The following is a 26,879-nucleotide window of genomic DNA, read 5'->3' as shown; positions in this document are numbered from 1 at the left end:
CTGGCGAGGGTGTCCTCTTCAGTGGGCACGTGGTCCAGGGAAGGGGGCACGAGGGATAGTGCTGGGGGATACTGCCAGCCAGCCGCCAGGCATCCAGCCAGGCCATGGGGGACCCTTGCTGCCAGCCTGCCTCTTCGGTTTCCATGGGAAGTAACTTTGGAAAGGCTCCATGGTTCCCCCTCTCTAGGTAACTCTAGCTTTGGGTACTTAAGGGAGTCATGATAACAATTCTCTAAACATGGGGAGGTTGTGTAACTGGATTGTAATGCCCCAGGGCATCAGAGCGGCCTGGTCCCCTCTGCCCAGAGTGGGGGGATTTCAGCCGTGGGAACCCAGCAGACATGTTGGAGCTGAGATGACTCAGGAAGTGAAGGGACCCAGTTAGGCTAGCTAGGGGAACGAGCACCACTGGTTTTTGACTTACCCATCTTTGAGGGTCCTGTACATTAAATAATTTGCTCCATTTCAGATAACTGTGAAATACTGCTATAGGAAACCAAGTATTGGTTAAAAAATCAAAAACCAAATGGTGACAATAGTCTTAATGACCAACCTCTGAAATTTCAAACTCATTTATTCTCAGTGTCAATTTACTTTTTAATAGATTACTTATCAAATGTGCTTTCAAATTAAATACCCAGAAATATAAGCTTATTAAAGAATGAGCTGAGAACAAATTAGTATAAAATTAATTTCCAGTTCAACAACTAGGCTGCATTATTGCTTATAAAAGAGGAGGGGGTGAAGAAAAAAAGAGGAGTGGGTGGATTCTAGCTCTTGTACTCTGGTCCTTAAACAACCCCAACTCTCTTAGTCAGTACCAGAGTTAACACCTCATTTCTAAGCTCTAAAACTACCTTCTGTTCATCTTCAGACAGTTGACTAGCAAGCCCATTGCTCACTCTTGACTATTACTAGAACTCCAAGTTCCAGATCCTCCAGGACAATTGCAGTCTCATGAAGTTTTGTTTTTTTAATATGATTAACTAAATGTTTAAACAAATGTGATTTGGTTTTTATAATATAGAAGTCATCATATAGATAAATTGACAAATCAGAGAGACAGACTCATCACACTAGGTGTCACATAATTGGTTGGGGAATTTGACCGTGGGGAGTGGAGGAGATGTACGTTCCTACTCCTCTGGGGGGCTTGATCCCCTTTGGCGGTGGCCAGGGTCGAGAGAGAGAAGTGCAGGCAGCATCACGTGGGGGCCAGCAGTGCCCACTCAACAAAGTCTCCAGGTGAGTGTGTGTCCCCACGTCTGAGGGCCAGGTTGCCTCCTATAGCCTGATGTTAACAGGCGGGAACCTGCCAGGCCTTGTAGGTTTGCAAACATGTGGCCTGTTGGATCTGGATGTGGCCACACCTGTGAGAGATGCAGGCATCCACCATGCCTTGGAGGTCTTGGGCCCCAGGGCCCACTGGATCTGTCGATCACAACAATTACCCTTGCAAGCCTCCCCAACTGCGTCCCCTCCAATTGCCTCAAGAGAGTCAAACCATACCGTTTCTTTCTTTCTCTCATGCTCACGTCTCTAAAGACGTGGCTGAACAAGACATCATCTTATTTGCACAGTCGTCTTGGCTTAGTTCTGCTGAGCTGATACATTCTCTTTCTACCAGCAAAACATAACAGAAAATAGTCCCAAACATGCATAACCACAAAATTACATCTTTTCCTTTACAAAACCTCTAACCATTTATTTTATATACTTATTACTTAACCTAATGCATTTCCCCCCTCCGGTAAAATAAACTCTCCTTCTGTTTAATACTATCAATCAAATATAATGGTGGGGAAGAGGATATAGAATAAGAACACTTGAGCTTGAAAATAGTAGCCCTCAACTCTATGCCATACGGGAAGTAAAATAAAAATTCTGTTACCCAACTCTCAGTGGACTAGAAAGAAAGGAATTTTATACGCTAAATAGCTAACAAAAGTGGCCTGACCTCGTGATTAAAAAGGACCCGTGAGCAGACAAATTCCATTAGGGAGTAAGCTGAGCGAAAATTATTTTCCATGTTCTTTTCCTTGGGAACTTTAAAGGGCCTCCCCGGCTATATGCAATGTGACAAACGGTCTTGATTCAGCATTTGAATCGCACGGTGTTGTACCTGGAAGGGAACTTCAGGCCGTCCAAGACCAGCCTTCCCTGAACAGATGTGGAAACTGAGGCCCTGACTGGTTAAATAACTGTCTAAGGTTACAGAGCTGGTTCATGGCAGAGCAGGGACTAAAAGTCAAGCCTCTCGTCCCCAGGCCGGACAGCTCCCCGCCACATCTTGCTGCTATGAACATGTGCCCTCGCGATGAAAAGTTATCACCTAAAATCCAAACTCGGACGGAATACTTTTTCAAGTACAGCAGAGCCTCATCACTCAGGGAATCCGAGGAAAGTAAAGTCGTTTCCAGACTCAGAAATATCTGCAGCTAGGAGGGGTGTGAGGGTGAGTGAGTGTGTGTGTGCACACGTGCATGTGCGTGTGCCTGAGCTGCTGACCTGCGTTTCAGCACACCTATGGTCCAGCCTTTCCTCCCCTGTATGGAGAATCAGGCCCCCACATACCAAGGGTTTGCTTGAGACTGAAAGAAGGTTACCGTGCATTCAAGCAAAAGTGACTCTGCAGCCCCGTGTGTTTCTCTGACTGAGTGACATTACGCTTTCCCCTGAGAGTGTACGGGACGGATTGTTGAGAAGTCAGTCAGCACACCCATGCTCCCTAGGCCATGTCTGCTCCCAGCTCTAACAAGAACCGTGTCTGCTTAAAAGATTGGGAAGGACCAATCTCAGGGGCCGCTCACGTTACTTTGCGGTGCTGGCATTCGGCAGGAGAGAACGCAGCTTACAAAACTGTGTTCACGATCTTTGGGAGTACCCTGCAACCTGGGCCGGGAAACAGCACCGCTGCGCTAGTGAGCGCGCTGGACCGATCTGGGGTTGGAAGTCTTGTGCTTTGAGACTCAGTCTCTATCTTTAATTTGTAAAACGTGATTGACACTTGCTGCCCGGGGTCTTAGGGACCGAATCCATCTGTGAAATGTGTGTCCTTGTCACAGATCTGGGATATGACAACATGTACTTAAACCCATTATGCTGTAAGCACTCACTTTTCTAGAAGCCTGACTGCGCGCCAGGTTCAGTGTCTGTTTCGTGTTCATGGTCCCGGCTGGTTCAGGGCTCAAGCTGGGATTTTAGCCTGGGCAGGCTGCCTCCCTGGCTTCTGAACCCACTCTCTACACACACCGCTTCCAGACAGAAGGCTGTCCCAGAGCCTCTCCTGACACCTTTAGAGAAGGAAAGTCACCACACCTGAAGCTCCTCTGGGAACTCATTGCACATTCCACGTGGATCTGGCTTTTCCCTTGTTTGGCTCCTAAAGCATCTTTGCCACGGGTGCATCGTGTTGTCTGTGGTCAGACGGTATGTTCCTTGAGGATGGGGAATGTGGCCCCCTCCCTCCTGTACACCGCCACATGGCACTAGACCTTACTCAGTTCCACTGGACTTCAGAGTGATGCACTCAGCAAATTCCCAGAGGGCTTTCTGCCCCTCCCTGTATCCCAGGACAACAGGTCAGCAGAGCATCCTCTGCTCTCCCCAAGAAGTACCTGCTGGGTCTCTCTCTTTGCAAACGAACACCAGCCCATTCCTGAATCCACCTCGCTACAGTTTTATATACTAATTCCACAACACAAGCAGCACGGCCATGGACATACAACAGACATGCTCCAGTGTTTTGTCTGCATTGTAGTGGTGAGGAGCTCAGATTCTAGACTCAGGCTGTGAGAGTCTGAATCCTTATTAGCTGGGGGCTTAGTCTAGTTACTCAAGTCCTCTATGTCTCAGCTTCCTCATCTGGGTGTAAAAATAGCAAAAACTGATGTATTGTGAGGATCAAACAACAAAATGTGTGCAAAGCGCTTTGCACAATGCCTGGCATGTTGTTGGTGCTCACTTCAGGTTACATTGGGCACTCAACAAACATCTGCTGTTGAATGGGTGTATAAATGAATGAGTGAATGAACGCATGCATGAAGAGGTAAGGTATGTCACCATGATGGAATGGGAATACTGGTCTCAGAACTTTGGACTCGATGAAGGAGGCACTGAGGAAGCTCTTGATGATTTGTGAGGACTGAAACACAAGTGCAAAAGGGAAGGGCATAAACAGAAAGATGCTCTAGAAGGATCACGTAGGCAGGAGTGGTGGCTGCATTAAACATAGGTGAGACGAAAAGTGGGGAGGAATGTCAGGTGGCCATGACAATCTTCCAGCCGAGGAGAAGGGAGGAGCTGAGCTGCAGCAGCAGGTCTGCCAGTGGATCAGGAAGGGGTAAAAGATGGCCGTGAAGGTGGAAATCAACACAGGACACGGCGAGGACCTGAGGGGAAGAGGGGGTGCGTAGTGCCTTGGTCAGTGGGAGGACGGAGCAGCCTTCTGAGACAGAGGCAAGCCCGGAAGAGCAGATGAATTAGACGTGCAGAGAGTATGGAGATGTTAGGGAAGTTAAGTCCATTTTAAATCATTTTTTAAGAATGTGATAACAGGCCTAGCTCGTACCTAGTACCTGTACGAGACAAGAATGGTCTCTGCCTTCCCTCCTACCCCCAGAATCATCTTCCATCCTCTTCAGATGTTCCCTAACAGAGATGGGATGTAGCTGACTCTCTAATACCCATTTGCCCTGACATGTTCAGTCCTAGCCGATTGTAAAAGGTTCTACTCTTTTTTGATAGGAAACACATTTGCCGTGGAAATGAATGGGATGTCACTCAAACAATACTTTTGATCAAGATATGGGATTTCATGCCTGTCTGATGGTCCAGCCTCAGTTAATATTGAAGGTCCCCTTTGGACGTCTATTATAGGAAATGTTTTCATAAATTTTTTGAATGAGAAACACATACAACAAATGGAACCCTTCAGGTGTAGAAGGTCAGATCTTTTTCCTTCTCGCCCTCTCCATGCCCATGGTCCCAGCAGCCACCATCTCCTCTTACCCGGGCTTTGGGCTCTTCCACGAGAGCCAACTGCCTGACCCTGCTGGATCTCTGCTCTTGACCCTCTGATGACCTTCAAGCTGCAGCCAGTGGAATCTTCCAAAGTCTATCCCTAGTTATGACATCCCCTTGGTTGACACTTTTTAATGGCTTCCTCCTCCATGACAACCAAATTGTCACCTTGGCCTCCAAGTCCTACATACTCTGGTCCCTGTCAAATTGTAGACATTTCCCCACTTCCAAGTAAAAGTTGGCATCAGCCAGAAACGTCCTTCCCTTTCCCATCCTCTGGTTCATGCCTCCTTAAACTTCAGATCTTGGTTCACATGTTCCTTCCTCCATGAAGTCTTCCATGATTCCTTAGACTAGATTAGGCCCCTTCGCCTTTCCTCCGGTGCACTTAGCACAGATTTTAATTTGGTCTGTGATTCTTGCAATAATGTCAGTCTCTACCCTCCAGCTCCATGTGGGTCTCCTGTCTGTTTTTATCGTCAGTGGGAGTCACAGGGCCTGGCACAATGGGGATGCTCAGTTAACATGCATGTAATAGAAGGATGTGTTTGGACCAAAGCACTGACAGCGTTTAGGAGACTTTCTGGAGGGCATTCTGGCCTTTCCCAGAGTTGTCTTTTGGGATGTAGACAACATAAATATCATGGGCATTGTCTCCCACAGGCCTTATTAAAAGAGACAGTATAAGACATAATCTTCCCTTAGATGTGGCCAGCAAGGGCTTAAGCCACAAATATTTCATCCTGTCAGGATAATAGAGAGATAAAAGACAGGGGATCAATTCCAAAATTAAAATCAGCCACTAGTTTGCTTGTCAACCAGCTTACACTGATTGTTGAGAGATTAAATTTAAAAAAGAAAGATGCTAGCGAAAAAGTGGTTCTTATTTTATATATAATTTTAAATTTAGGGAAATCCATTGTGTGCTGACTTTGGGGGAAAAGGGGATGAATCAGCACATTTCTTTTTGTTTCCCAGCCCGATTCAGTAGAAATAAAACCTCCAAAGCTGCATCTGTGTCCTCACCACGAAAGACAGTATGAGGCCCTGAGCTCCCCTTAAAGGGTTTCTGCTGGAAGATGGGCTGTCTAGGGCTAAGGGTTTTCTTCAGTGAACGAGATTGTTCACCCATCTTTACAGTAACGTGGCTGACAGCTCAGAACAGGCACTCAAAGGAATGGGGGAAGGTGGCCCCAGATTACGAGAAAAGTCACTGTTTTTCTAATTGTAAAAGCAATATATGCTTGCCGTTTCTGGAGGTTTCGGGTTGCCGATTAACCCAGCCTCCAGTTGGTTCACCTACTGAAGAAAGATTCCAAGAGTCCAATGAAGATCAAAAAACACTACGAGCTTAACTACTTCTGAAAGAGGGTATATTCCATCAGAGGAATATTCCATCATATTCCATCATTTCTGGTATATTCCATCAGAGGACACAACTTAGGTCAGGGCAGAAGTGAGGCTTCCTGCAATTTCTAACCCTCGTCTCCCCTCATCTCCCCACCCTGCTCTCATTAGCCAAGCCTGAGGACCCATCTTGGTGAAGCTGGTGCCGCAGCAGACCATTGCTTGGAACACTCCACAGAGGGGCCGGCAGGGCTCACCCACACTCGGCCGAGGGAAGACAGCAAGGCTAGCTCACGGCCTTTCCAAGGCAGGGGCTCTGCCCCTTCCCCAGTTAGCAGGGACCAGCGGTTGCCAGGACTTGCTTCCTCTCGCCCTCCCCTCCCTGAGAAGATGCTTCCATGGGGAGGAGTGAGGGGGTGAGTCAGGGTTGGGGGAGGTGTTTGCCTGTCTATACAGTGACCTCGTGGAAAGATGAGAAATGTAACCTGTCCACCACCCCATATATACATCAATCAGCCCAAACAGAAAAATACGGAGTCTCCACCAGAGACAACTACCATCAGCATTCCATGCTGGATGCCCTTCCATCCAGGCTGTTTTCTAAGATGCCTGGATTTATAGCCTTCAGCCTTCGCAATCCAAGTCCCAAACAGCCCCAGTGGCTGCTGGACCCTCGTTTATCTAGTCCTCCATTTCTTCTTCTCTCTTATCATATGTTTTCTTCCCAGATGAGAAAAAAGGACCAAAAATGCCCTAAGAAGAGGAAATTGGTCAGGGAGATGGAGACAGAAAACATGAAACTATTAAAATAACTTTGGAAGAATATCTTACATCTTCTAGATGGTCTGTAATCAATAAGCACCTTCACTATCATCTATAAGGGAGATTTGGAGGATGTGAGCCTATTGTCAAGTATTTCTAGGATCTCTTTTTTCTGTTTCTATTCAGAACAACAATTTACACTGTAAGGAGAGCTTTTGTGCTAATTCTAGAGGCGTATAAATGACATCCTCTTAGGAGAAAAAAAGAGAAAAGAAAAAGTCAAATGAAGTCAGGGCACCAATGATTACTTATATCTCAGATGGACCCTCAGGTCTGCTTTTGTGGCCGCCATCCTTATCCTGTGCTCCAGGGTCATACAGCTATCTGCCTACTGACCATCTTTACTACGCTGTCCCACCAGAGGCTCAGTAGGGACAAATCTGTATTCACTGTCCCTTCCGCCTTCTAAAACCAACAACTGGTCCTTAATGACACCACTGAGAAACAAACTGCCCATCCCATGGCTTAAGCAGAAGGGGGAGCATTGTTGGTGCTTCTTTAGTTTTTTTTTCCCCTGTATTTTCACTCTGGAATTTTTATTGGACCTATTCTGTTCTCTTTAAAATAGTTCAGATTCTCCTCTGACTTTTCTGTGATCTCGCATTCCTGGAGGTGCTAATTCTCATTTCCCTTGTCATTTACACTGGCTTTTGTTAATCGTGTGTTTTGTAATTTTGATTTTGGGTCATCTTTGATAATATTCTTCTTCTTTGTTTTTGACGTGGGAATCTCAGGTACCCTGGGCTGTAGAAATATCCCTATAGAACTATTTTCAGTTGACTTCAGCTTGGGCCCATGGGATGCAGGGTTGCTGATTTGGGACCAGTTCTGAGGTCAACATTTACTGGGAATTCCATTCCTATGCTGGTATTAGAAATTTGAACACCAGTCCACCCCATTCCAAATATACACTTTATGAGGCTAGCTCGGGTTTCACTTTCTCTATTTTTTATGAAATCTTTGTTCAATCCAGGACACCTGGAGACAATTCTCTCTGTTGCCCCTTCTCTGGACTGAAGTTTTACTTGTCCCTCTTTTCGCAGAGGAAGCATCTCTCTGGGGCCCCAGCCTTTGCGGGATTCTCATTTGCAGATGCCCACTTCTTTGGTCCCAACCCCCAAGCACGGGGTCCTCTCTCTGGGTCCTGAATAGCCCGTTGGGGTCCCGTGACCTCAACTCACCAGCTTAGTGCTCTGAGCTTACATCCCTGGTTTGTTTCTGCTTCCCAGGGATTTCTTTGACTCTCCCAAGCTTGGTCAGGCATTAACAAAAATTAACAAAAATTCTGCCGACGGTAATGGTTACTTGACGACATTTCAGTTGTAAATGTAAAGCCTTTCTCTAAGATTATCCTTTTTAAAACGAATACCCATAGCTCTTTATTTATTTAGTGCAGTACGCGGGCCTCTCCCGTTGCGGAGCACAGGCTCCGGACGCGCAGGCTCAGCGGCCATGGCTCACGGGCCCAGCCGCTCCGCGGCACGTGGGATCCTCCCGGACCGGGGCACGAACCCGCGTCCCCTGCATCGGCAAGCGGACTCTCAACCACTGCGCCACCAGGGAAGGGAAGCCCCACCCATAGCTCTTTAAAACAAGTAACCATCCTGGTCCTCAGAGGGCAGCAACTCTCTTTAATGCCCACATTCCCACCTGGGCCTGAGCACACTAAGCGTTTGTTCAGAGGAAAAAATGAATAAAGTTCGCATCTTGTCTAAGTTACATGTAAAACTTCAGATACTAGAAAAGCTAAGAGGTGATAAATGTCACATTCCAGTAACAACCATGATATAGAATCATATGGACACGGTGGATACATTTAGGAAAGGTTAAGCAGAGTCAGTTTTCCTTTGAATTTCTTTAAGGGACTTACAAGTTTAATGCAGCCAAGTTCAGCCCAGGGGTGGCTGCTTTCTGAGCCGTCTCCAGTTTGGGCTTGGTTTCCAGGAAGGATTCGCCCAGCTTAGCATCCCACGGTCACTGGCAGGTGGGTTCAGTGTCAGCCTGCAATACCTTCAAGGACTGTCCTGGCACAGGCCTGGCCAAAGCCGCGTTTTTCTGGAGTTATAATGCAATGCCCAAACCGTAAGCAATGCTCAAACTCGTCTCGGGGTCTAAGTGAAAGATCTAGGCCTGTGACTTTGCTTAGAATAAAACAGCTACAGAGTTTAAGCACAGATCTGATAGCAGAGTATCGTGGTGGTCCAAGCATGCGTGACTTACTGTGTAATTTCGGATGAGGGAGACATCAGTGCCATCTTGCAGATAGTGGGTTTCTGTGAAACCGCTGGCAATGAGGCCTCTGTGGAGAAATAAAAACAACATAAAAGATGAGCGTAGAGTCGCAGTGATGTGTTGCTTGTGGATGTCTAGGCTGTAGCGTGGCATGGATCTGATTCCCTCCTTATTTTACAGATGACCTGCTGAGGCTCCCGTAGGGCCTTCACCTGTTCAGGTTACCCAGGGAGAGCCAGGATGAGACTCAGGCAGGTGAGATTCAGATGCATGTGCTTTGAACAGTGGCCCCCAGAGTCCACGTGGTGCTCTCCTCACCCGCTCCCGCCTCATGCCTCCAACACACACAGGCGTGTGTGTACACGTGCACATGCACACACGTGCACACACCCTGCTACGAACAGCACACGCAGATTTCTGAGTTGGGAGAACCGCCCTTCTGGAAGTCACAAGGCCCCACTAGCTAGAATCAGCAGCTCAGCTACCCGCTGGAAAAATAATTTTGGACCCACAATATTGGCCCTGCTAGTTCTGCAGGTGAGGGAGCCAGCTGTCAATATTAAAATGTCAAAGGATAGTTTAAAACAACGAGGGGTTTCCCTGGTGGCACAGTGGTTGAGAATCCGCCTGCCAATGCAGGGGACACGGGTTCGAGCCCTGGTCCGGGAAGATCCCATGTGCCGCAGAGCAACTAAGCCCATGCACCACAACTACTGAGCCTGTGCTCTAGAGCCCATGCGCCACAACTACTGAGCCTGTGAGCCACAACTACTGAGCCTGTGCGCCTAGAGCCGTGTTCCGCAACAAGAGAGGCCCCCGCTTGCCGCAACTAGAGAAAGCCCACACGCAGCAACAAAGACCCAACGCAGCCAAAAATAAATAAATAAAATAAATACATTTATTTAAATAAAACAACAATGAAATGTTAGAAACAGTGCTGTAGGAGGTGAGGAAGAATGATTTTGGACACGTGGAAATACTGAATTTCTAAGATGACTTGGTAGAGAAGCAACACCTAACTAAAACTGCGTGCAATCTACTACATCTTCACTGATGGTAGCAAAGCCTGAGTCTGTTTAGGTTTTAGACTATTTTGTGATTTCTGCTGTCACATGCACATTCTATCCTTCTCAACATCACGGCAACAAGTATTTCCTGTGCACCGACCTACGTGCTGGGTGCTATACCAGCTGCTGGGATATAAAGATAAATAAGGACACTGCCTGGTGAGGTGACAGACAAAACATAATACAGTGAGGGGAGGGCTGTCACAGAGGCAGGAACAGAGTCTTACTGGGTGAAAGGACGCACAGCAGGTGGAGGGTAGTGAAAAGGGGAGGCTTTAGAGAGAACACAGGGGGAGTCAGCCAGGCAAAGGAGGGCTGGGAGAAGGGGATTCCAGACAGAGGATGGCAAGGCCAGGAGACCCAAGGGTCTGGAATCTGGGGAGCCAGGTTGGTGGGAAGAAGGGAAGAGCTCTAAACATCTCTGGATTTTATCTGTCTGGGCAATAACGAGTCGAGAGTTGTTTTAAATACTGGACTTTGCAGGAGGTGCAGTACGCAGCAATGATGCTGTCCGCCCTTCCCTGTCCACCCAGGGAATGCACTTTGCACCACTAGGTTCTGCTGGGGTCGCTCCACCCCCAGTCCCGAGATGAGTGTGGGACCCAAGCTAACCAATCTCTAAGCTTCCCTGCAGCCTGCCTGGAGCTAGGGCTTCTGGAGAAGAGGTCTTTCCTCTTTGTTCTCAAAGCTACACACAAATGCACTCAGGGCCTCCTTCGGCCTGGCCCTGGCTGCAGGAGGATGCTGCCCCGGGGAAAACCCAGCCATCACCAGCTGCGACAAAGGACAGAAAAGAGGAAATCTTCCAGCTGCCTTGGGGGCCCACTTTGCCTCTCCTTTTCCTCAAGAACCCCCTCTCTTTTGCTTCAGCTGGTTCCAGTTGGGTTTTGCAACCAGAGTCCTGATAAATGTGGAAGGGAAGAAATCAAAGTGGCAACGCTGCAAATGTAACAGATGAGAGAGCGTTTCTTACAAAGTCAGATTTCTCAGACCCTCCCCCAGCCGAGTCCAGAACTGAGAGTCACCTCCCCGTTTTATATGGGTTTCGATTTATTTAGGACATGCCTGGTTTAAATCAGTTAGACCCTCACAGCGGGTCTGAGTCGCACTCTACTTAACAGCGAATGTTTGAGAAGACAGTGCCAGAAATCTAAAAGGCAAGCAGCCTCTCACACTCACTGACAAAGCTCACAGACCCTTCCGCACCCCTCACTTTTCCCTCTGCTCAGGAGGAGATAAATCTGGCTGGAGGAGGTTAACCTCCCTTCGGCTTTTGGCCTCAAATTCCCATCTCCTAAGCGTCCCTCCTCAGGGTGCCACAGGGCCCCCGGGGCAGGCTCGCTGCCAGCAGCCCTGCCTGGAGGTCAGAAGCAGAGGAAGGAGGGCGGGCAGGGGGGGTGATGGGGGTTTGGAGAAGGAGCTGGTGGTCGTGCTTCACGTGGCCGAGAGCTTCAGGAAGGGGTAGGAGGCTGGCGACCTTGCCGGGGCAGCTGCAGCGGTGGGCCCAGGAGGTGGGGACAGGGGAGATCATGGACATTTTCCAGAGGGTGGTTCTAAAGGGGAGCAGAGAGATGGGGTGTGAAGAGGCGAGGGGGTCATCTAAAGGGACAGGCTGGAGAGATGGGGGCAGAGAGGGGCAGGGGGCAGAGCTGCAGAGCAAGAGGTGGCCGGTGCCCAGAGCACAGGTGACAGCGAGGACAGAAGCCATCGCCTGAGTGAGGTGGGACCCGTCAAGGCCTAACGGTTTTGGTGAAGGAGGGAGCTTAGTAAGCTTCAAGATCACAGAGAAAGGCGAAAAGGAAAATTTAATATAATTGAAATTATGATTACTTATTAATGCTTTACTATTCAATGATCATTTTATTTTACTTATCTCTTATGAATAATTTAGTAATTCTGTTCCTAACAATGTTGGATCCTCTTTTTGGACAAATCAAGGTATATGAATACACTTAATACTAAGAACCGTAGCACAAAGAGGAGGAATTTGTAGACCGAAGACAGAGAACTGCAAGGCTTTCTAACTGAAAGATGGATGTCCGAGAAGATGATTCCCTTCACAGAGGAGAAACACGGAAAATCCGTCTGGAAAGCCGGAGATGTGGGAGGATGAACATTTGGTAGACTGCAGTCAGCGAGCTGGTGGACACCAAGAATGTGGGGCTTTAATGGCAGTAAAATGAATGATGAGGTTTTAAAATGTCACTCAGTCCAGTAAGACAAAGACCCATGAATATTTCTGCCTAAGAAGCCCCACTGTTTTTCATTGTGTCCAAATGCCACTTAAACAGAAGTACAAGCACCCTCATACTTTGAGTTCTAGCGAGTTCTTCAGTCCTATCCTATGTCTCCTTTTATTGACAGAGGTTGAAATGGGGGCTCCTGAGGACAGCCTGAGAGTGTCCCCCTACAGCTAAGACACGGAAGGACACACCCCTTTTTGAGTTTTCCTCAGAGTCTGGAAAAGAAACGCCGACACAGCACAGACACACTGACGCCACTGTGAGTGGTACATCTTCCCACGCGGAGCCCAGACGGGGGCTGATGCTCCGTGAGGACGGAGGCTCGGCCTTTCCCACAGCAGCCCCAGGACGGAGAGCTCAGAAAATCCAGAGCTTTCTCAAGCCTCAGTTTCCCACGAGGGACTGGAACAGGAGACGGAGGGAAGCCGCGTGGCCTGGCCTCTGAGGCCGACGCTCCGTCCCGTGGGTCTGGGAACTGGGACTTGGACGTCCCCACACCGCTATCAGAACCCGTCCCCTCTCGACTCCGACTCGTCTCAGTGCCAGGCGGTCCACCGCATGTTTCCCTTAGGCTGTGAAGAGCCCAGGGCGGTGACAGTGGCCAGGTCCCACGCTGGGGTCATACCACTGCCCCACTGAAAACCCTTGAACGGCTCCCCATCCCACTTGGATACAATCCCAACGCCTTCCACCACCTCCCAAGTGCTCACAACCTCACCGTCCTAGTGCATGACGCCTACCGTCCTTGTGGCTCGTTCTCCCCCAGCCAAAATGCCTTCTACCTCGTTCTAGAACATTCCATACCCTCTCCCCCTTAGGGCCTTTGCATTTGCTCTGCCTTGTGCCTGGACCATCCTCCAGCTGGCTCTTTTCCATCCTACAGGTATGAGTTTAAACATCTTTGCAGAGGGCCCTTTCCAGGTCATCTGATCTCAGTAGCCTCCACCACCAGCATTCTCCACATCACAGACCCCCTTCGGTTTCCTAGTTTGTTTATTCACCTGTTTATTTATTCATCTATATCCCCTCAAGAATTTAAGCCAAAAGAAGGCTCTGCGCTCACTGTGACCCCACGCCCAGCCCAGGCACTGTGATAAGCCCTTTACACGTATTGCTGGGTTCTGGCTCTGTGGGTTAGCTGCTAAGTTTATCCCAACTTAAAAAGGATGCCGAGAGACAGGGAGGTGAGCTGACCTGCCCAAGGTCACACTGCATACGGTAGCATCCAGGTGGTTTTGCTTCAGAACTTGCTCTCTTACTGTGTGGCGCTGCCTTTGGGGGCTGGCCAAGGATAACTGCTGAGTGCCTGCTATAGGCGCTGTACCAGGTGCTGGATAAATACATGCTGAGCGGGATAACGGATGGATGGATGGGTGGGTGGGTGGATGGGTGGACGCATGGATGATTGGATTTGAGGGGACTGCTACAGGCACACTCTCCCTTTGTCTAGGGCTATCCCCTCCCAAACCCAGTAACACGTGACTCACATCCCTCTTAGGTACCATGACCTGCCAAGGAGCCATGGCTGAAACTGGGAAGGCACGCAGTCAACGTTCTCTGAGATGCGTGTCTAATTTAAAAGGGGCCGGAAGTCAAAGTTCCCTTGAGAAAGCTGAGAAAGGTGGGTGGACAATGGCCATATTGGAAATGTGACAGCAGTGGACCTATTTCCCTTAGATTTCCCCAAGGAGAAAATCCAATTACATGGATTCTGTATGTCAGCAAATGGAGACGGAAGATGAATGCATAATTTCATGAGAACATTCTTTTTCTCTGTTTATTAGATTAGCTGATCTAACGAGGCATTCTGTTCCTCTCTAGGCCAGAAAATAAAATGCCAGGAATTGATTTTGCTGTTTTCCATTTGTTTTCTGTTGCAAGTGACACCTCAATATTCTCTCATTTCACCAACATTTATTGTGTGGGACATTGGGTATAAGACCCCAAGAGCTCACCATCGAGGGGAGGACAGACCCAGAGAGTGATCAGAGCCCCGTGACAGAGATACACCCAAAGCACTGTGGGAGTTCAAGGAAAGGCTTCTAACCCCGGGGAGGTGGTATCCAAGTGAGTCGTGCAAGATGGGGAAGAAGGAGTCAGGCTGAGAGGGGCTTAGTGAGGTGGGGAGGTGGGGAAGAAAGACGAAGAGAGCATCCCAGAAAGTTACTACATCCTCAAAGGCATGGAGGCATGGAGGGTACAGGAACAGCATGCTAGTGAGGGATGGGCACAGGGGATGTAAAACTCTATGGTGTTTCAAGTTGTTGAGGTGCAGGGTTTGAGGCGGGGAGACGTGCTGCTGTTCAGATCGGCAGGTTGGGGACAGGAGTCACTGACTTTATCGCGCGATGGGGAACCATGGCAGTGACCTGAGCAGATGAAATCTTTGGAGCTAAAGGCCCCACTGACGGTCGTGTAGATAAGGCTCTGAGGGAGAAAAGACAAACAGGCAGTGGGAAGGTTAATTAGGAGGCTGGTGTGAGCATAGAAACAAAGGGTCAGACCAGGACAGGAGCCTTTGGGATGGGAAATTCAGGAGATGGGCAGAGTTAGGAACCTCAGCTGTCAACTGAGACGGGTAATTCCTAAAGGAGGGAAAGAAGAGGGTGAGTTCAGCCTTGGCCGTGTTGAGTGTGAGGGGCCTGAGCCCAGTCTTTTAGATATTCCAGCAAGCAGCCGACTCTGTGAACCTAAGGTGTAGGAAGGGGCTTGGAGGGAAGACAAAGATGCAGACGCTCATTTTATGGCCGAGTAATATTCCATTGTGTACATGTGCCACATCTTCTTTATCCATTCATCCGATGATGGGCACTTAGGTTGTTTCCATCTCCTGGCTATTGTAAATAGAGCTGCAATGAAACGAAACTGAGTTATCTGTAGTGAGGTGGATGGACCTAGAGTCTGTCATACAGAGTGAAGTAAATCAGAAAGAGAAAGACAAATACCGTATGCTAACACATATATATGGAATTTAAGGAAAAAAAAAGTCATGAAGAACCTAGAGGTAAGACGGGAGTAAAGACACAGACCTACCAGAGAATGGACTTGAGGATATGGGGAGGGGGAAGGGTAAGCTGTGACAAAGTGAGAGAGTGGCATGGACATATATACACTACCAAACGTAAGGTAGATAGCTAGTGGGAAGCAGCCGCACAGCCCAGGGAGATCAGCTCGGTGCTTTGTGACCGCCTGGAGGGGTGGGATAGGGAGGGTGGGAGCGGGGGAGACGCAAGAGGGATGAGATATGGGAACATATGTATATGTATAGCTGATTCACTTTGTTATAAAGCAGAAACTAACACACCATTGTAAAGCAATTATACTCCAATAAAGATGTTAAAAAAAAAAAGATGCAGACGCTCAGACAGCACACGCTTGCTTTACGTGAGGACGAGTAAAATCTTTTCCTTTCCAGTCGACGATTGTGTTTTCTGATTTCAAAGTCTTTGGATGGATAGGGCTTAAAATGATCATTCAGAATTTACACTGAAACACTATGATGTAGATACCGTACCTCCTTATAAAATCTGTTGCATTTCTGAAATGATTTCAGTATCGAAATAAGAACCATTTTGCCCCCAACTGCTTCTTTTAGAACAATGTTGAAATGATCCTACTCTAAATTTACCATTGTGTAATTTAGTTATATTGTTAAATGAGGTGGATTTCACCAAAATGACATCGTTTATTCCCCAAAGCATAGGAAAGCAGGAAGAAATATCTGCTCAGTTTTACATCTGGAAGGGAGCCTTTCTCTACCCCACCTTTGGAATGAGTTAACTATCGCTCTCTTGTGCTCTGCCAAGGTTCTATTACAGAATTTCCCCGGTTCTGTTCTGTTTCTTGTTGGCTTGTGCTCGCCCACGTTGGGTTGAGCTAAGGGGCAAAAGCTACCTCCCTAAGCCCAGCATGATGCCTAGCTCACAGTAGACGCTTAACCCATACACAGAGGGCACAGACTGAATCGTCATCACAGAAAAGCAACTCAGTTTGGATAGAATGTATTCAAACTAATTGGATCAATGAAAAATTGAAAGACATTGCTTTCATTTTTAAAATTTCTTACTTCTCTTTTTGGTTTGAAATTGTGGTCACCGATCGTGGAGGGGGTGTGGGGGGTGTGGATAATCACATTCACTTCCTTGTTATTTCGAGAGTTCCCAGTGCTGTCAGGACCACCCTGACAACTTGACCTCAACGTTAGAACTGCTTAAATGAGAGAAACAGGGAAAGGAAAGCTTAAAGGTTGGCGTCAATGACCTAGAATCTGAAAATCTCAGTGACGACATGTCACCTTTCTCCCATTATTTCTTTGAAGACTATGCGTATGCTTTGCGGGTTTAATTATTCTATGCAGCATATTCAAGCAAAAGCATCATAAGACAGCTCTTGTTTGTCAGTTAACATCAGAAGGCACTTCAGATACTCTCTGCAATTAAATCACACAAACACTGGAGGCTTCAGTGACCTTCCTAGCGAAACCCATTTGGTGTTCAAAGGATCCAACCCAGTTTTCTGCTGAAGATTTACTCCACCGCAAGTTATTATTCCACAAATTACAAAATCATTCATATATAAATTTGGGTAATGGTTTTCTTTTATGAGAATTTGGAAGTACAGCTACAAAGACTTTCACATGAGGGATAAACTGCTTGCAGCGTTAACAAAACGCAGCGCACAATAAAAATCATAATTAAAAATCATGATCAGGATTTTCCCAGTTACTAAAAAGAATACCCTTTATTGAAAATTATCTATTCCTCAACCAGAGCTAAGTAAAGATAGAGAAAAGATTGAGGAAAAAAGCCAATATGTACCCAGACCGGATTCTGGATTCTTTCATACTCTGGAAGAACTCACTCTGTTTTTTAGTGAAAACGTTAGCCTGGTTAGAATCATGGGACTCTGATGTCATTGGATGTCATTGGATCTTCTGGACTGTTTTATGGAGAGATCAGACAACTGAATAATTCCCTATAAAGACAGTGCATTGAGGTATGAAATGATAGGAAGGAAGTGGAAACTAAGAAAAAGAATCAGAGATCTGGTATTTTCTACATCTGAGCTTTGGTTGAATCTCTTTCCGAATGTGGTTTTCGCAAATATTTATGATTTTTGTTTTCCTTGTGGGAAGAGTCATCATAACCTGTTAAATAACTTATGCCCTGGGTTCTTGATTTGGGGAGTGAAAGCAAAGCACCACCGCATCGCCATCCCCATCTTGTCACCTTCATCAGCTTGTCCACCTCCCTCCAGCTCCTGCCTTTTGTTGGATCAGAGTGTGTCGGGCCCTGGGCCACCTGCTTGTCAACTGCACTTTCTTACTCTTTCTTGGCAGAGACGTCGTGTGGTAGGGACTGTTATCAACTGCCTAACCAGGAAGAGGAAAACACTCAGAGAAGTGAAGTGATTTGTCCAAAGCCGCATAGCCGTGCTGGTAGAGACTGAACTTGTCTCTCTTTGGCTCCAAAGCCAGCCTCATCCTAACCACTGGTCAACACTGCCTTGCCAGGAAGACATGATTCTGAAGGTCTGAAAAAAAAGCAGCAGCAAATCATATTCCCTCTTTTTCTGAAATCATTTTTCCCACAATGCTAATGGGGCTTATGCTGTTTCTCTTAGCACTCAATTCAATTTAGCTATAAAATTCAAATTATTTTTGGTTACGATTTCAGCATTTTGGGATCCCAACAATTTAGGGATCTGTACATCTGTACAAACAATGAAGCATTTACATTTGGTTTTCTTTTGTTATTTTCCATTTACTAAGAGACTCAAAATGATCAAAACAACTTTTTTTTCCTGGAATTAAAAAAAAAAAAAGTTCCCTTTCTCCAGCTCTTTCTCATTTAGTTTCACAAACCATAATAAATAAAACTGTTGATACAGCATTTTAGAAACTGTAGGGGACAATTACGTTTCCTGCAAAATAATTTCTTACTATACTGCTTCCATTTTAAGTCACAAGTACACAGAATTTTGGATCCAGTCCTGTGGCACTGACACTGAAATATGTTGCTATTCCTGACATTTCCGACTATTCAGATGACCCTCTCCATTCATGAAGTGAACAGATTACATATGCCACTGTGGACAGTTTTAGACTCTGTGGAAATCTCTTTAAGAACAGCAGGGCTGATGTGCCAACTGCGTTTTCCAGCTGGAAGATGAAAGCACGTGAAAAATGGTGGGTTCCTGCCTTTATAGCTCCACAGCTGTCATTCTACATGGGCCTAAAGCTTTGGGCTACTTTTCCCCCTCTTAAATGACCATCTGTGGTTCGAGGGTCTTTTGCCTGTGGGCTTACAACTGTTCTAGGCTGTTTTCTTGGGGGGCTGTGCCGCGTGGCTTTCGGTATCTTAGTTCCCCGACCAGGGATCGAACCCGCCACAGCAGTGAAAGCGCCGGGTCTTAATCACTGGACCGCCAGGGAATTCGCTGTTCTTGATGTGATAAGACTGTCTTCATAGTATGAGATCAAGCTTAATGAACGCAATTTTTAGAAAAATAGGGCTGTAAAACAGGAAAAGTTGAAAACCCAGTAAACTATTATTTCCAAAGGTAAATAGAGCCCCACACCCACTCCTCTCAGAAAGGATTGCAAAAATAGATTCCATAGGTTAGCTTCCACTGTGTTCTTCAAACGTCACCGCCAACATAGGCAAAACAGCCGTTCTTTTTAGGCTTTAGAACTTTCCTCTTCCTTTCAAAAAATACCAGTTGGCTGTAATAGCAGCAGCGGTAGATAATATTTGTTTGAACCCTTTACTAGGCAAAAGCACTTTATAGGCATTGTTTTATTTAACTTTTACAACAGCCATAGTCGGCAGATGCCTGTTTGGAGATGAGGAACTTAGGCTCAGAGAGGTTAAGTGACTCATCCATGGTTGCACAGATAGTACTGTATAGATTATCCGATTTTGCCGTCCAAGCTCTTCCTGCCACACTTACACACTTGCCTTTTGTGCTCATCTCCCCTTAAATAGACACTGTATTTAATATGCCAATACCTGACTTTGAAAACAATTAGAAATTGTAGCTTGGCTTGGGTGGGTCTGTCCATTTCCCTTTTATTGCCATGGGCTCCAAATGGAAAGGCACAGTTAGGAATGATATGCGTCAGGATTCTGTTCACCTCTAGTCAGAGGAATAACCACGTAAGCGTGGTGATTTTATGTGTACTGGTGTAGGGAAGGTTGACACTATTCCATGGAGAGGTGTATGAAAATGTCAGTAGTGCAGGTAAACGAAGAATCAAGCCTATTTATATTTACTCACTGGTGCTAACCATCGTTGGAAAATAATCAAGTAAGTTTGACACCAGAAGCCAAGGCAACTTTATTCATTTCCTAGTTGCCCATCTTGCCCTCCACAGGGGTGGTGTTTACGAGCTGCTGCTCACCAACCCCCGTTTGGTCCACATCGTGCAGAGACATGTTACAACCAGTGGTTCTTTAAATCTTTACAATAACAATGTGAGGTTGGCATTCTGGCCATTTTACGGATGTAGAAACTGAGGCTCAGAGGTGTTAGGACATTTGTCCGAGGTCACAGAGCTACCAAGTGGCAAGAGACTGAGGCTGTTAGGTGCTAACATACGTTACACCCAGTCTGTGGCCATCACTTGTACGTGGAAAGACATGCTTCCCTCCCCTCCAACAAAACCCTTGATTGATTATTCAAAGGACTGCTTTTACCGAATTGAATAACTCAATGGAGGGCACAGAGGGACTGAGGCTGAGAGAAGAGTCTCCCCTGGGCTCAGTGCTACAAGGTTTGGGGGGGGTGTTCCTTAATCACTTTTGGGGCTCTAGCCTCTAAGGCAGTTCCCGGCTCCCCAAAGGCTCTCAGCCAATATCTGTGGAATGCTTGGGCTGATGATATATTTCCAAGTAATAAAAATTTGAAGGTAGACAAATCTACCTTCAAAATACACCTTTGGCAGCAGAGAATCAACAGTGGTTGAGGGCAAATCTGGTTCTGCCATTTTCTTCTCTTGTGACCTTGGGCATAAAATTTGACCTTGTGTTACTGGAGTTTCCTCATCCAAAATGGGAATAAGAGGACATCCTCGTAGGGTTGTTGTGAAGATAATATACATTAAACGCCTATAGCCATGTGCTCAATGAATGTAAGCAATGCTTATTTTTAGTAAGCTGGTCAGCTTCTACCAGTCTCCCCGCCCATCCCCCTGGTCCAAGTCACCATCTCCCACACCCGCCCTTCTGTGATGGCCTGTATGCCAGCCTCCTGTTTCTACCCTTACCCCGTTCCCATCCAGATTTCACACTAGCCAGACTGTCAAGTCGTTAAAATAAAAATCAGATCACATCACTCTCTCACTTAAAATCATGCCCTGCTTCTTCCAGATCCCAGAATCAATTTTAACTTCCACAGAGTGGACTGCCCCCCTGCCCCCCGGCCCCCAGGTCCAGCTCACTTCACTTAGGCGCTGTTCATTTCTATCCTTCTTCTCTTAGTCTGGAACATTCTTCCCTCTTTCTCTGCCCCGCAAAGGCTCCTAGTAGCCCTCACCCTAAATGGCGTTTCCTGGAGCAGCCGTCCCTGCCTGACCCTTTCTGTATCTGGTTCTCCTTTGTCGCCCCTCTTGCAGGATCTTGCTGTTTCTCTGCTCATCACATTGACTGCGTATTTGCTCTGTGACTTATTTGAGGTGTGCACCCCCCATTAGGGCAGGGGCCTCATCTGTCTGATCCCCTCTGTATCGTCAGCCCTTAGATTCGGGCCTGAAACACAGGAGATGCTCCATGAAACATTTTTTGAAGGAATGTAAATATCAAGAATGAGAAAAATACATCAAAGGTGCTCAGAGGCAATACTGAGTCATTATGGAATTGCTGCTTTTTTAGGGTATGAGAAAGTGCTTCTTCCTACTCCCGAAACCAAAAACCACCACCGCCCCCCAAAACACACACACACACACACAATCTCACAGATAAAAGATGCTTTGACCCTTGAAAGTTCCGCCACCTAGAACAGATCTGGCCTTTTCTTCATAGCATGGAACAAATAATATACTTTTTTTTTTTTAAATCTTCAAAGAGCATTTTCTCAATTTGTAGCTTTAAAAAAAGTCTAGGGCTTCCCTGGTGGCGCAGTGGTTGAGAGTCCGCCTGCCGATGTGGGGGACGTGGGTTCGTGTCCCGATCCGGGAGGATCCCACATGCTGCGGAGCGGCTGGGCCTGTGAGCCGTGGCCGCTGAGCCTGCGCGTCCGGAGCCTGTGGTCCGCAACGGGAGAGGCCACAGCAGTGAGGGGCCCGCGTACCGCAAAAAAAAAACAAAACAAAAAAGTCAGATTTATTTGGAACCACCAAATCAAAACACCTTTAAATCCTTGGACTCACAGCTTTAAACCTGAAGAATAAGACGACTGGTCTGCACAGATGGACCTTCTCATGGCAGCCGATACTTGAGGGGCTTCGGGTGTCACCTGGCATTTCCACTCGGCCCGAGGCTGGGAGCCCAGCAAGGCTGCAGGTCTGATGACCTGGGAAGCTGTTCTACAGAAAGTTGGATGCACTTCAGCCCGTTTTTCTCACCCACATCGTTCAGTGAGGAGCTTTATTAATTGGTGCTCTGAGGCAGAAGAGGGGATGTTCTTGGCCCCAGCAACAGCCAGTCCACCAGCTCCCGGGCAGACCTGCAGGCCAGCTGGCTGGGCTCTCTTAAACACTGACCTACACTGAACCAAACTCTCAGAACGTGTGTTCGATCAAATGTGTTCTCTTCTGCTTGCTCAAAGAGAGTTCTGCTCTGCAAATGTTCATACCATCAGCCCCAAGAGAGAGAAGCCAGGAGTGACCCAGGGCAGGGAAAAGGACCCTCACTTTTCAAGCTCCCTAAATCTGCCATGGAACTGCTCAGACACCCCTGCTGATGCTAGCAAGTGATGTGCTTGGGTTTAAAAATGGGTGTCTTTTTCCCTTTTTAAAAAGGGCCTCCAGGTGTGAACCTGGGTGTGTGGAGCCCAAGTCACTGACACCACCCCCTTTCCTGCTCTGAGTCTGAGAGAGCCCCAAATGCCATGGATTTCTGCCAGCACGGAGTGGGCACCGATGCCCGTGAGAGACCTGTTTAAAAAATACAGATCTTTGGGATTCAGTGAAGGGCTGTAAAATATAAAATTATAAAATGAAATCATAAATCCCATCAGAATTCTAGCTGCTGTATCCTTCACAGGACGTATTCTTCTGTTTTCGTTTAAAAAAACAAAAAAGAAATCACAACAAAAAGTACTGTAATACCCAAGGTGAATATTTCCGTTTGCCAGTATCTGTTTTCTAAATGCTTACTGGATTTGCTACCTGATCAGCAACTGGGCCTTTTTTCTTTCTTTCTTTTTTTTTTTTTTTTTTTGTATCTGGAAGGGTTCTGCGTTTAGACCTGATGCTGTGGAACTTTCAGAGAAGAGGGACCAAAGAACAGACATGGATGACGATGGGCCACTGATGGATTTCTCTCCAGGAGAAAGGCCACACCAATCAACACCCCCACAGCTGGGTGTCTGAACTCTTCACCTCCTCCATGGGGGCCCTGCAGGGGTAAATGGACACTTTTCACAGTGCCTTAATTTCTTATTCAATTGCAACTCCCTAGGTCACAGAAGAGTGTGGCTAATTCTAACAGCTAATTTTCTACAAGTACTTAAGTAGCTTAGTCAGAACGACGGTTGGGATATATAATGTTGCTTTCATTATTCTTAAGATAGGGTGATATGAATGACCTTGTTGATTTAGTTAAGTAACTCAATACATGGCAAAATCCCACCCTAGGTCATGAAAACCAGAGATCTTTAGTTGGTATCACGGTTTCCAATTGTGAAATTGGTTAAGAACCACGACCTGGGTGATGAATTGGTTCATATTTGATTGAAGCAGTAATCCATTACACTTACGAAATCTGCAGGGCTCACCGGCTATCCAAGAATGTATTCCTTACTTGGAGTGCGTTAAAAAAAATTAAAAAGCTGCTGGTGTTACAGCAATGACAAACTTTATAGCACTCAGCAACGAGTTAGGACTTTTTTCTTCTAGATGTAACCTCTCCACTGTGAAGTCTCCCAGATGTCCTGGGTACAGGGCAAAAATGGATACCTACTCGATGCCCCCAGCCCAGAGCATTACTTCGTTTCTCTGGACAAACTTTGGCCAGAAAAAACGACAAACATGCTTCCAATATTTCTGGCTTCTCAGCCATGGATCTGTTTCTCAGATGACAAAGAACTGTGGTTTCTTTAAAAAAAGGAAAACAGAAGAATACTTCCTCTAAAGAACCCAGCAACTAGAATTCAGATGGGATTTATGGTTTCATTTTCACACAACCATCTTGCACGCAAAGTTGGGAATTGGGATTACATCATGTGTGCTACTAAACTCATATTCTAAAAACATGCTCCAGAAAGGAGTTCTTCATTAAAAGCTGAAAGCTTTCCATGTGTCTGGGGAAAAAAATAGTCAGATATATTGAGGAGGAGGAAAGCACAGCTGAATGATGAAAAAATGTAATTTACAATGATCTGTCTCAGTAATCTCTCCTAATAGTTTCACGAATAATAAAAAAAAAGAATATAATCACCTACAAGCTTACTGAGTGAATCAGCACTTCTTGGGGGTCAGAAAACAATTATGTATCCTATCCTCAGAAGACTGAGGAAATGGATCAAACTAGAAAATGGATAAAATGTCAAGTTAGCGCTCTTTATTTTTCCCATAAGCCTGGACATTTCCAAAAGTCAATAATCACATTTCAACTCTCTGGAGGTCTGAGCACTGTTTGTCCCAGGACATGTGAATCTGGACTGGTTATTATCTAGACCAGTCCTGGGGAATTATTATTCACTTTTCTGGGTGTGACAGTGGCACCGTGGTTACAGAAGAAAATTCCATTTTATTGTAGAAACGCATATTAACACGTGGAGGGGTAAAATGACACGATGTCTGATGTCTGTTTAAATGACCTCAGTCTTAAAACGTATTGAATCTGGGTGATGGGTGTCTGGGCAGGTCTCTCAGCCTTGGTACTGTTGACGTTTGCACTGCATAACCCTGTGCTGGAGGCTGTCCTGCGCAGGATGCGGGGTGTTTAGAAGCATCCCTGGCCTCTATATACCTGTTAACAATCCCCATTTGTGACAACCCAAACTCTCTCCAGACATGGCCGAACCTCCCCTGGGAGGCAAAGTCGCCCGCAATTGAGAACCACTGATATCTGGGAGGATGAATATTTTCTGTGTTCTTGAATATACTTAAAAGATTTCAGGATAAATAAGTTTTAGTTCATGGAGGAAGAAAAGTGTGAAAAAATCACGATGCTGATTCAATCTCTTGGACTGTTTGGAGAATATTCCCAAGGCGTGTGTCAGCAGACGCTTGGGGCCCAGACACCAGAGAATTTCGGACTCTTGTCCTGGACCTCAGCCTCAGATCTCAGAGGAGCCTGGACCCACCTCAGGCCAGGGAGTCAGCATCTTGGGTGACCTGGGCCCAGTAATGTGCATTTAAATAAAAAAGAGCTTTAGTCTGTTGTTACACTTTAGCCGTTTGCTTTATCCCTCGTGCTAGCGCATGCTCTGACTTGCTTGCTGTCTCTCTGTCTCTGTATCTCTGTCTCTGTTTCTCCTCAACCCACCCCCTACTCCACGTGAATGCACCCCCCCCCCCACACACACGTTTTTTCCTAAACCATTTGAGGGTGGTTACACACATCATGGCCCTTTGCCCCTACATACCTAGCCGTGTATCTCCTACAAACAGGGCTGTTCTCCTAACTGCGCTACAGTTGTTAATGTCAGTAAACGTCACAGTGATGCAATACTTCTCTTTGCTCTTCATTCATATTCTGACGCCCACAGCGGACTCAGTGATGCTCTTTGTAGCATTTATTCCCCTCCAGAATAGAATCCGGTCCAGCATCAGGTATTGCACTAGGTGGTCCTGTCCTCTTGCTCTCTCTCTTTTTTAAAATATTAACAACTTTGAGAAACAATTCACATACCATACAATCCACCCATTCAGAATGTACAACCTAGTGGTTTTCATATCTTTACAGAGTTGTGCAACCATCACCACAGTCTGATCTCAGACCACTGCCATCCCTCTGCTCTTGACGCTGCGCCATGACCCTTAGCCTTCTTGAATTTCAAACATTTCTTTCTTCTTTTTTTTTGCGGTACGCGGGCCTCTCACTGTTGCGGCCTCCCCCGTCACGGAGCACAGGCTCCGGACGCGCAGGCTCAGCGGCCATGGCTCACGGGCCCAGCCGCTCCGCGGCATGTGGGATCTTCCCGGACCGGGGCACAAACCCGCGTCCTCTGCATCGGCAGGCGGACTCCCAACCACTGCGCCACCAGGGAAGCCCCTGCTGCATTTCTTTTTAACTGACTTTGCCATTTGGGAAGAATACAGTCCCCCTCCCTTTTTAAAGAAAATGTTCCTCATTTGGGTTTGTCTGATATTTCCTTGTGATTCACTGAGGTTACACATTCGCAACCAGCATGCTTCCTAGGTGATGCATCCTCCTCCAGGTAGCCCACGTGGAGACACAGGGCGTCCATCTGTCGCTCCTGCTGATGTTAATGTTGATCACCTCGTCCAGGTGCTGCCTGACTTCCCCGCTGACCCACTCCATCACTGGGGGCTAATCTAGGTGGGAATCTGGATGAGGAGTGAGATGACGTGGTCTTCAAGTGTCTCCTCACAGACGGCTTGTGATTTGGAAGGAGGGAAACCAAGCGGTTATTTTGGTGCTGCCCGCTCCCTGCTCTGGGGCATAGCTCCTGGAAGGTGAAGATGCTCTTTGGGTGCCTTTTGGAGGGAGGGTGGGGTAAGCTGGCCCCAATCTGCACAGCCACCTTGCCCAACAAGAACCTGGACGCTGGCGGCCCGGTTGGTAATAACTCTCTGGAACACACCTCATCCCATGTGTGGATGCTTCGCCATCCCTCCAGGGACCAGCGGAGGAGGACGGCACACTCTGGAAGGACAGAGGCTGTCCTTCTTTCCCAAAGGCACCTTGGGCGTAGGAAAGAGTAACCTAGCCACCCACACCCCCTCCAGTTCGGGAGGCCTCACCAGCGGTTTCCCCGGGATGCTCAACTCCCCTGGGATGAGCCTGAACCCCCCCTC

The 26,879-nt window shown here is 47.0% G+C and overlaps 1 protein-coding gene across 1 annotated transcript in view; it reads right to left on the bottom strand.

Annotated features, from left to right (window-relative positions):
* The window catches only part of ADAM12 (ADAM metallopeptidase domain 12), a 354,171-nt gene that overhangs the window by 129,474 nt on the left and 197,818 nt on the right, over nucleotides 1-26,879 (bottom strand). The window contains exon 4 of the mRNA XM_060286736.1: nucleotides 9,412-9,490. Coding sequence (XP_060142719.1) covers nucleotides 9,412-9,490 — 79 coding nt within the window. The remainder of the gene's footprint in view (nucleotides 1-9,411; nucleotides 9,491-26,879) is intronic.

This window comes from Globicephala melas, chromosome 16, assembly GCF_963455315.2.
Source record: "Globicephala melas chromosome 16, mGloMel1.2, whole genome shotgun sequence".
Lineage (NCBI taxonomy): Eukaryota > Metazoa > Chordata > Mammalia > Artiodactyla > Delphinidae > Globicephala > Globicephala melas.
This window is presented reverse-complemented; position numbering and strand designations above follow the sequence as displayed.